An 11289-nucleotide genomic window follows, 5' to 3' on the forward strand; every position below is an offset into this window, starting at 1 on the left:
TTTTTTTTTTTTTTTTTTTTTTTTTTTAAGGATATTTATTAAATTATTAAATTAAAATATTAAATGCCAGAACTAAGGGCCGGCGGCGAGGGAAGCGTAAGGGGGGCGGGGGGCAGGGGGCAGAAAAAAAAGAAACCAACCGGCGGCTTTACTGAGCCCCGCATTGGGAGAGGGTCCCCCACCGGGAGAAGGTTCCCGCCGCCCCCCCCGGCTGCTGCGCCGAGCCCCGCTGAAATCACCGACGCGGCTGGCGGAAGATAAAGTGACTCTTCGCCTCCTGTGACGGGCTTGTAGGTAGTTTCTGCCGGTTTGGGTAAGTTTTGCTCGTTCTGCCCTTGAATACCCGACGCCAGGCGGGGCTCGGAGCGCTGACCAAGCTGCCGTTCGCCCGTTCCCTGCTGCCCTGCAAGGCGAGCACCTCCGGGGGCAACTTTGGATGTGCATATGCTCTTTTCACATCACTTCTGTGTGCAAATACACAGGCAACAAAATGAATAAAATATTTTATATTATGACTGTTTTCTTCCCCAATGCCAACTTGGTTAGGAATATGCACTTGGGTTACAGACCTGCTGGAAAAATAGTAACTTGCTGTTTTATTATTTAGCGTTGTGTTTTCCTACGCTTAGGTCAGTGCCTAATATTTTGTTTGTTGTTTTTGTTTTTTTTTTTCTTTTTTTTTGAAATGAGGAATGACACCACTGGGCATAATTATTTGGGGAGGGGCTGAAGTTAACTGTTGGGGTGAACTCGTTCTGTGCCAATGTGTTTCCTCTCCCATCTGTGTACGCCCACCACCAGCAAATAAACAAATACAGGTGACAAGTAGAAATGAGTTTATTCAACGTTCATTTGGTCCTGCTATCATCACCTTTTCGGACCATCCTCCAAATAAATAATACAGTACTTGAGATTTTGTATATTATTTACATGCTGGATTTTAAAAAACAGCAAAGGGACAGTGCAACGGACATACAGTAACATCACGCGCGAAACGTGACCCGATTTTTAAACCTTTACAAAAATTACAGTAATGCTTAGTTGATCAGACCCTACATCAACTCTACGGAGCACAGACGAGGAGCCATCCCGGAACCATCCCGGCTCAGGGCCGAGGCAGACACCACGGTGGCTGGAGGTACGAATGACGGGATGGCCTCGCCGTTAGCCCCCCGCCCCCACCCCCCACCCCGCACTCAGCGGCCGCCCCGCAGCCAGGGGCACTTCTGGGCCACCTCCGGGGGCAGGAGGAGCGGCAGGGACTGCCCGTTGAGGGACACCAAGAGCTGCAGCTGCTCCATGCAATCCCGCAGGAGCCCCTCCGGGTAGCCGCTGACCCGCAGGTCCAGAGGCCTGCGGTGGCCCAGCAGCCGGTCCGCCAGCCCCAGGCTGCCGGCGGCCAGCAGGGAGGGGGAGTATTTGGTGAAAGCGTAGTCGGCCAGGCTGAGCTCGGCCACCCCCCCTGCCAGGCTGCGGGCGTCCGCCGCCTCCCCCGCGTCGGCCCCCCGCGCCTGCAGCCGCACCTGGCTGAAGTGCTCCAGGAAGAAGCTGACGGTGGGCGCCGCCAGGTCGAAGCCCAGGCGGTGCAGGACGATGCACTCCAGGTTGCGGAGCTGCTGGCGGGTGAAGGCGCCGCAGCAGAGGGCGAGGAGCTCCTTCACGCTGGGGGGGTGCACCTCCACCTGCCGGACACACACACACACACACACACACACACACACACACGACACAGAGGAGGGGATGCTGCAGCCGGGAGCGGGGAGCAGCGCGGGGAGGGGGAAAAGGCTGCGGAGCCCGGCCCGGCTGGGGCTGAGCTGGCGCCGCAGCCGCTCGGGGTGGCCGAGGAGGGCTGCAGAGAGGCCGGCGGCGGGGCAGCCGGGCTCCGGGGCCGCCCTACCTGCTTGCAGGCGATGAGCAGCGCCGTCACCCCCAGGAGCTGGAAGCAGTCGGCGGCCACGGGGGTGGTAGCGAGGAAGCGGTCGAGGATGTTGACGGCCAGACAGAGCGCCTCGAAGGAGAGGCCGAAGTGCCGGTGCACCGGGATGAGCCAGCTCACCAGCTTGCAGCGCGCCTCCGCCGTCACCTGCGGCACCGGGAGGGGGGGGTCAGGCGGGGCCGGCACCGGGGCTACCCCCGCCCGTCCCCCGCCGCCGTCCCCGCTTTTCCCCCCCCGCCCCCCAACCTGCGGCTGCCGGGCGAGCGGCTCCCGCGGCTGGAAGCGGCTCTCCAGCCCTTTGCGGGAGCGGTACCAGCTCTCCCCGTAGTCGCGGAAAGCCTGCAGCTCCTGTTGGCTCTCCCCCACCGCCGCCGCCGCCGCCGCCACTGTCCCCGGTCGCCGCCGCCGCCGCCGCACGGGTCGCTGCGGGCAGCGGCCGGGAGAGCGAGCGGGACCCCGCCGCTGCGGGCTGCCGCCGCCGCACCGCCCGCTCGCCGCCGTTACCATGGCGGGAGACGACCGTTCCGTCTCCGCCGCCGGGCGCGGCTGCGGCTATTTGAGCGGCGGGGCGGCCCCGGGGGCCATGGCCGCCCGCCTCCCGCCGGGCACCACCACTGCCCCCCTCCCCCCGCCGCCTCCCCCACGGGGGAGGGCGCACAGCCGGGAGCGTCGTCTCCAAAACAAAATCCGCAGCCGGGCCGGAAAGGAACCGGGTATACCAAAACGCCCGTCTGTTCCCTAACGCCTTCCAGCAGAGGAGGGCGCCGAGCCTCCGCCGGGAGGGGCGGGGAGAGCAAACCGGGCAGAAGTGCCCTAAAACCGCTCGCGGCAGAGCCCGAACCCAGCCGGCTGAAGTTGCTGCGTCTGCCGTTTTGCCACTACTTAAAATAAACGGCTCCCCGGCTCCTAGCATCCAGCGCCCAGTGAGCTTTAACAGCCACAAGTTGCTCCTTGCATTTGAGGTCACCGGGAAATACAGCACAAATACACCTGGGGAGATAGGGGGAAGACTGGAGTTCTCTGGGCGGTTTGGGACCTGGTTCCACGGACAATTTGCACGACAGAGCACTGTTTTAAACAGCCAAATGGAGGGAAATCAAAATGTTCCTGCACTGTGACCACTGGTTTACAGAGGCAGAGTTGAGGCCAGACGTGACTATTTTATCCTATATGATCTGGGTGTATGAGGCATTGATCAAGTCCACTATAGATGAGGAAAGACCTTCTGGGTCAAGCAATGGGGAAGGTGTCAATGGGGAAAAGGCAAAAGAGCTTCAAGCAGTCTATGACCCCAGCAGCAAAAGAGAGATGGTGGGAATTCGGTGGCTTGAACGGCAACAGCCAGAAATCCTCTTCAAGGAGAGGGTACAGAGACCAGCAGGACATGCTGCCTTTAAAAAAAAAAAGTACAGCCTGAAGAGCAGCATTGTTACTACAGTGAGAAAGATCCAGCGATACTGGGCTTGTGTCTGACAAATGCTTTGAGAAAAGTAACACAAAGGTGTTAACAGAAGTTATTTATTAAATAAATTGAACAAAAGAGAAGATTCATCCACCCAAAAGAGCACAGGCACAAAAGTTGCGCAAGTACACTGCAGAAGCAGAAAGCCACCGTAGTCTTTATTTTTAATGTTAAGATAACTGTGCTTATCTGTACACCACAGTGTGATCTGTTTTGCAGAAGACTTGCTCACTCAGGAGAGTGTGCAATTTCCAAGTTACTACAATATAACCCCTTAATAACAACTGAAAGAAGCTATTACTTAAAAAGATTACAAAGCAGGGCATGCTAAAGGAACACAAAAAAAGCCTCTGAATTTCAACAATACCATACATAAATGGAACAAAACCCCTCTATTCATCACAGTTAAATAAGAGAAAAGTCAAGGACATTAACACTTTCACTAGGATTTAGCCATTTAAAACCAATAACTGATATGCAAAATTCAAATCCAAAGTTAATTCTTGAATTACTGAAATGTATTTCTAATTCATGTTTGCAAAGGAGATAAATAAAAGACCTCAACTAGAACAAAATCTAGGAAATTGTTTAGGGTGCAGATTTAATTTTTATCTTCAAGGAATGAAGTTTGCAAGTTTTTATTCTATGCCTCTGACGTGAAAGAATAATATGGCTGGGAACACCGAGGGCAAAATCCAGGTCTTAAGATCAAAATTTAACTGTTTAAATGCTTCTTTGCGTAAATGATGTATACTTTGGAATTAAAAAAAAAAAAAAAGCACTTCCTGGCTCTTCTGGGAAGCCAGGACTATCACTAGTTTGCACAATTCATAAAAGGATAACAGACATGATCACTTTTCCCTCAGAGTTCTTCGCAAACTACTAACTACTGCCTCTTCCAGAACGGAGTGTAGGGTAACGCACACAAGCTGGTTCACTTCAAGCTTACGTTTCTCTCTTAGTGCAGCAGTACCAGTTCTGCTATGACAATCTAACTGGACAGCTCCATGCATTTGCATTTTCATGCATTTTCCTCAGTGCCCTTTCTGGACACTATTAACCTCTGCCATATGAAATCTGTATTTTTCAGAGTAAAGAAAAATTATCTTCTGCACTATGCCTCTGCCTGTACATACAGAGTTCCTACTTGACTGCAGGTGTTTAATGGCGAAATCTCCTCCCTCCCAAAATTTTCTTCATTCTTGAAAGCTGAGTTGTGATCCAAAAATTTCACTTCACAATTGTAAATGGTGTGGATAGGTGGAATGCAAAAGCATCTAGTTCACCGAGTTATCTGGTTAAGGAATATTCAGTATAAAAGAAATAAGGAACATTGTGAGCAAGTGATAAGGGAGAATAATGAAGACCAGAAGGCTTCAGCCACTGGTTGATGAGCCAGAGGAACTGCTCTGGTATAGCCATGGAGAGGGTCAACCCAAAGTTTGATCAATAAAATGGGAAAAAAAACATGATCATCATTTGAGGGGGCTTGCTGTACAAAATTTAACAAAGGAAAGCAACAGCAAAACTTTTTTACAACAGCAGGGAGAGACGCATCAGGGTGAACAGGGAGGAACAAGTGTGAGAGGACTGGGGAGGGACTGCTGGTCAGTACACTTATCCAGCTGAGCACCTGTTCACAGCAGTCCATACTATCTTCTTATAAAGCACATTCTTAATGTAAACCAAACAGAAAAGTGAAGACATCTGTAAGATATATTGCTTTAATACTGTAAACTCATAGATTAAAAAAAAAATAAATTACCACTTAGGAAAATCACATAAGAAACATTTGTCTTCTGTTTGCACACATTTAATGGAATTCTACTCAACTGAGATTCAGGACCCAATCTTTAATAATTCCTATAGTCTGCACCACCAGTGATGGTATGATTAGTACATGTTGTGGTTTTGGCCTCAGCTGGCAAGAAAGAACCACGCGGCCACTTGCTCAACCCCCACAGGTGCGGGGGAGAATTGGAAGAAAAAGGCAAAACGTGGGTTGAGATAAAGGCAGTTTAGCAGAACAGCAAAGGGAAGAGAAAAACAACAATAACACCAATAGAGGAATGCACAAATGTGATTACAGTACCACCACTCGCCCACAGGACCCAGGAAGCCCCAGCCCGATCCAGCAGTGACTTTCTGCCGCCTCCCCCAGCTAGCTCCCCCTATAGACTGGGCACAGCTCACATGGTATGGAATACCTGTGTCCTGGGCCAGATCCCTGAGGAAATTAACCCCATCCCTGCCAGAACAAGGACATTATCCACCTCTTATTCTATACCATCTACATCATGCCCAGATCTTACAGTTCCAAATTAATTATCACCACTTTTCCCTGTCTCATATATATATGTACATATATACACACACAAATTTAATTCCCATAGTCTATGGCCATCCTTCTGTTGTGTCCCATGAGTTCCTTTAGTCCATGACTTTGGGCTCCACCTGTGAGAGCAGTCTCTCAGGGCAGGTGAGATGGTGTGTAGTGTTGGACTTTTGCATGCTGTATTCAGAGCTCACGGCTGGTATACCCGGCCCGACCCATGCCCACAGTTCACAGATGGAAGACGTCAATCTCAAGGAAATTGCTGGGTGCCAGCTGCTGAGGTCAGTTCTGATCCCATTCCCACTGCACTTTACTCCGTTCCATCAATGTCCATCTGTCATTAGTCTGGGTGATTCTCAGTGTGGTACAATTGATAGCAATTACAGTAATGATGACATACAGTGGCAGGGTTATTTAGCAATTAACATCATACAATTTGATTCATGGGCTATTCTCACCCAAAAATCAGATCCCCATGAAGTACACATCAGACCTCCCCCTCCTTCCACATCACCCACCAAGTGCAGCCAGGTCCTTGAGTGAAAGCAATCCCATGGATGAGTTTGCCTTTGCCTGAGGCAGGAAGAACCCAGACTGTTTTCCCTAACATATTATTCATGTGCAGTACGGGGACTTTGTCCCCTTCTACTGTAAGTGGAAGTTTTGATTGGGCAGGGCCAGCTCAAGTGGCAGATCCCCTGGTGTTAACTAACCAGGTGGCTTTTGCTAAATGTGTATCCCAATCATAGAACGGTAAGGTTGAAAGGTTGGAAAGGACCCTGAAGATCATCGAGTTCCAACCCCCCTGCCATAGGCAGGGACACCTCCCACTAGACCAGGTTGTCCAAGGCCACATCCAGCCTGGCCTTGAACACCTCCAGGGATGGGGCCGCAGCAACCTCTCGCGGCAACCTGTTCCAGGGCCTTACCACCCTCAAAGTGAAAAACTTCTTCCTAATGTTCAATCTGAACCTACCCTCTTCCAGTTTAAAGCCATTCCCTCTGGTCCTGTCGCTACATGCCCGAGTAAAAAGTCCTTCCCCAGCTCTCCTGTAGGCCCCCTTTAGGTACTGGAAGGCTGCAATAAGATCTCCCTGGAGCCTTCTCTTCTCCAGGCTGAAAAGCCCCAACTCTTTCAGCCTCTCCTCATAGGAAAGGTGCTCCAGCCCTCGGATCATCCTCGTGGCTCTCCTCTGGACGTGCTCCAGCAGGTCCATGTCCTTCTTATGTTGGGGACTCCAGAGCTGGATGCATTACTCCAGGTGGGGTTTCACGAGAGTGGAGCAGAGGGGCAGAATCACCTCCCTTGCCCTGCTGCCATACTTCTGATGCAGCCCAGGACACGGTTGGTCTTCTGGGCTGTGATGGCACATTGCTGGCTCATGTTGAGCTTCTCGTCAATCAGCACACCCGGTCCTTCTCCTCAGGGCTGCTCTCCAGCCATTCCCCTCCGAGCCTGTATTTGTGCTTGGGATTGCCCCGACCCAGATGTAGGACCTTGCACTTGGCCTTGTTGAACTTCATGAGGTTGCCTTGGGCCCACATCTACAGCCTGTCCAGGTCCCTCTGGATGGCATCCCTCCCCTCCAGCGTGTCTACCTCGCCAAAGAGCTTGGTATCATCGGCAAACTTGCTGAGGGTGCACTCGGCCCCACCGTCCATGTCGCCGACAAAGACGATGAACAGTACAGGCCCCAGTACCGACCCCTGAAGAATGCCACTCGTCACTGCTCTCCACTTGGACATCGAGCTGTTGACCACAACTCTTTGAGTGCGACTTTCCAGCCAGTTCTTTATCCACTGAGTGGTCCATTTGTCAAATCCATGTCTCTTCAATTTAGAGACCAGGATAACACGTAGGACAGTGTCAAACACTTTGTACAAATCCAAGTAGATGACATCAGTTCGTCTTCCCTTGTCCACTGCCACTGTAACCTCTTCGTAGAAGGCCACCAAATTTGTCAGGCATGACTTGCCCTTGGTGAAGCCATGCTGGCTGTCACCAATCACCTCCTTGTTTTAAGGTCCCACCACCCATTGCTCTCAGTGTAGTCTGTAACAGTCTGGTGTATTCTCCGATCTTCCCAGAGGCTGGGGCATGACAGGGGCTGTGGTACACCCACTCAATGCCATGCTCTTCGGCCCAGGTGTCTATGAGGCTGTTTCAGAAATGAGTCCCATTGTCTGACTCAATTCTCTCTAGGGTGCCATGTCACCATAAGACTTACTTTTCAAGGCCCAGGATAGTGTTCTGGGCAGTGCCATGTGGCACAGGGTATGTTTCCAGCCACCCAGTGGTTGCTTCCACCACTGTGAGCACATGGCACTTGCCTTGGCGGGTTTGTGGGAGTGTGATATAATCAATCTGCCAGGCCTCCCCATATTTATATTGTAGCCATCGTCCTCCATACCAAAGAGGGCTTAACCACTTGGCTTGCTTAATTGCAGCACATTTCACATTCATGGATAACCTGTGCAATAGTGTCCATGGACAAGTCCACCCCTCAGTCACAAGCCCATCTATATGTTGCATCTCTTCCTTGATGCCCACTGAGCTATGAATAATTCACCCTTGTGTTGCCAGTCCAGATGCACCTGAGCCACTTCAATCTTAACAGCCTGATGCACCTGCTGGTTGTTTTGATGTTCCTCAGTGGCCTGATTCTCAGATACATGGGCATCTACATGATGTACTTTCACAACCAGATTCTCTAGCCAGGCAGCAATATCTTGACACAGTTCAGCAGCCCAGATGGGTTTGCCTCTGCACTGCCAGTTGCTCTGCCTCCACTGCTGTAACCACCCCCACAGAGCATTTGCCACCATCCATGAATCAGTATAGAGGTAAAGTACCAGCTATTTTTCTTGTTCAGCAGTGTCCACAGCCAGCTGGATGGCTTTCACCTCTGCAAACTGGCTCAATTCACCTTGTCCTTCACTGGTTTCTGCAACTCGTTCTGTAGGACTCCACACAACAGCCTTCCACTTCCAATGCTTCCCTACAATGCAACAGGACCCATCAGTGAACAGGGCATGTTTCTTCTCATTTTCTGGTAATTTATTATGCGGTGGGGCCTCTTCCACACGCAACACCTCCTCCTCTGGTGATATTCTGAAATCTTTGCCTTCTGGCCAGTCCACGATCACTTCCAGTATTCCTGTGCGATTGGGGTTTCCCATTCGAGTTTGCTGTGTTATCAGTGCAATCCACTTACTCCACATAGCATCAGTTGCATGATGTGTGGCAGGGACCCTTTCTTCTAACACCCAGCCCAGCACTGGGAGTCGAGGTGCCAAGAGGAGCTATGCTTCCATACCAACCACTGTCAAAGCAGCTCAAACCCCTTCATATGCTGCCAATATCTCTTTTTCAGTTGGATTATAGCAGGCTTCGGATCCTCTGTATCCATGACTCCAAAACCCCAGGGGTTGACTTCAAGTCTCCCCTGGTGCTTTCTGCCAGAGGCTCCAGGTAGGGTCATTCTCCCCAGCTGCAGTGTAGAGCACATTTTTAACATCTTGTCCTGCCCAAACTGGCCCCGGGGCTACTACATGAACTATTTCCTTCTTAATTTGTTTGAAGGCTTGTCATTGCTCAGAGCCCCATTTAAAATTGTTCCTTTTCCAGGTCGCTTGATAGAGACGGCTCACAATCAGACTGTAATTTGGGATATGCATCCTCCAAAACCCCACAATGCCTAAGAAAGCTTGTATTTCCTTTTTAGTAGTCGGTGGAGACAGAGCTGCTGTTTTGTTGTTCACATCCATTGGGATCTGGCACCATCCATATTGCCATTTTATTCCTAAAAACTGGATCTTCTGTGTGGGTCCCTTGACCTTACTTCATTTTATGGCAAAATCAGCTTTCAGAAGGATTCAAACTATTTTATTCCCTCTCTCAAAAACTTCTTCTGCTGTGTTACCCCATATGATGATCTTCTCAGTGTACTGCAGATGTTCCGGAGCTTCACCCTGTTCCAGCGCAGTCTGGATCAATTCATGGCAAATAGTAGGGCTGTGTTTCCACCTCTGAGGTGATTCCAGGTATAACTGGACACCCCTCAAAGTGAAAGCAAACTGTGGCCTGCACCCTGATGCCAAAGGAATTGAGAAGAATGCATTGGCAATATCGAATGTTGTATACCACTTGGCTGCCTTTGACTCCAGTTCCTGTTGAAGTTCTAGCATGTCCAGCACAGCAGCACCAGCAGTAGTGTGACTTCATTCAGGTGACTATAGTTCACTGTTAGCTTCCACTCTCCATCAGATTTTCACACTGGCCATATGGGACCAGTAAAGCATCAAAGGGTCTTGCTGATCATTCCTTGAGTTTCTAGTTGACGGATCAGCTTATGGATGGGAATCGGAGTGTCTCGGTTGGTGCGATATTGCTGGTGATGCACCATTGTGGTAGCAATCGGCACTTGTTGTTCTCTGACTCTCAACAACCCTACCACAGAAGAGTCCTCCAAGAGACAAGACAAGGTAGACAGCTGTTTAATTTCGTCTGCCTCCAAGGCAGCTATCCCACCAGTACCCTTTTGGGTCTTTGAAGTAACCCACCCCGAGGTAGTCTATGCCAAGGATGCACGGAATCTCTGGGCCAGTCGCAATGGAATGCTTTTGCCACTCATTCCCAGTTAGGCTCATTTCAGCTTCCAATAGTCAACTGTCAGGATCCTCCTGTCACTCCAGAAATACAAATGGGTTCTGTCCCTTTAACTTGATGGTATTAGGGTACACTGCACACCAGTATCCACTAAAGCCTTATACTCCTGTGGCTCTGATGTGCCAGGATGTCGAATCCACACAGTCCAATAAACCCAGTTGTCCCTTTCCCTCACCTGGCTGGAGGCAGGGCCCCTCTAATCCTGGTCATAGTATCTGTTAATCACTTCTTGCAGAAACTACTTGGAATGCCCTTCAAGAGGATCAGAAGTAGCATCAGGCCTTCTACTCTCTGGGGAGCTGTCTGCTGGAAACTGGAATAGCACTTTTCCTGGAGGGATCCTCTGTTGTGACTGTTCTTCCTTCCAACTCAAGTACCCGTGCCTGTAGGATCGAGGTAGCTTGTCCATCCCACTTCCTCATGTCCTCTCTGTGGTCTTACAGGTAAAACCACAGGGTGCCTCGTGATGTTACGCTATACTCTCTCTCAAGTAGGGAAATGCCTGCTCCTAATAACTGAGATACTGGCCGGTACAGGTGGGGAGCAGGACATATTCTCTTCAAGTTGCTGGACCTTCTGGGACAGTTTCTCCACAGTTGAAACGAGGGGAGAAGAGATACTTTCTTCAAATTGCCAGAGTCAACCAGCCACCTTATCCACTGTTGGTTCCTCTTTGCCCTTCCATTCCATCACTGCCAAGGAGATGGCATACAACAACAGTGCGCTCCCTACAAACTTCCACCATATGGGCCATGTGCATTAGACTTCAAGAGGATCTGTGGGTAACTGCACATTATCTGGGTCATAGTAAATCATCTCCTGCATGGGTAATTCCCTCAGGTACTGGATACCTTCTTCCTCCTGTTCTTGTGATGGCCCTCATTCAT

At 50.5% G+C, this 11289-nt stretch overlaps 1 protein-coding gene across 1 annotated transcript; it reads right to left on the bottom strand.

Annotated features, from left to right (window-relative positions):
* Positions 1–1196: 1196 nt before the first annotated feature.
* Positions 1197–2443, bottom strand: CCNO (cyclin O; the record flags this gene model as incomplete). The annotated part of the gene is made up of 3 exons (XM_082497228.1): positions 1197–1682; positions 1898–2083; positions 2183–2443. The coding sequence occupies 3 exons, from the start codon at positions 2441–2443 to the stop codon at positions 1197–1199; spliced, it is 933 nt and encodes a 310-aa protein (XP_082353354.1).
* Positions 2444–11289: the final 8846 nt, after the last annotated feature.

This window comes from Vanellus vanellus, assembly GCF_965231255.1.
Source record: "Vanellus vanellus genome assembly, chromosome: Z".
NCBI lineage: Eukaryota > Metazoa > Chordata > Aves > Charadriiformes > Charadriidae > Vanellus > Vanellus vanellus.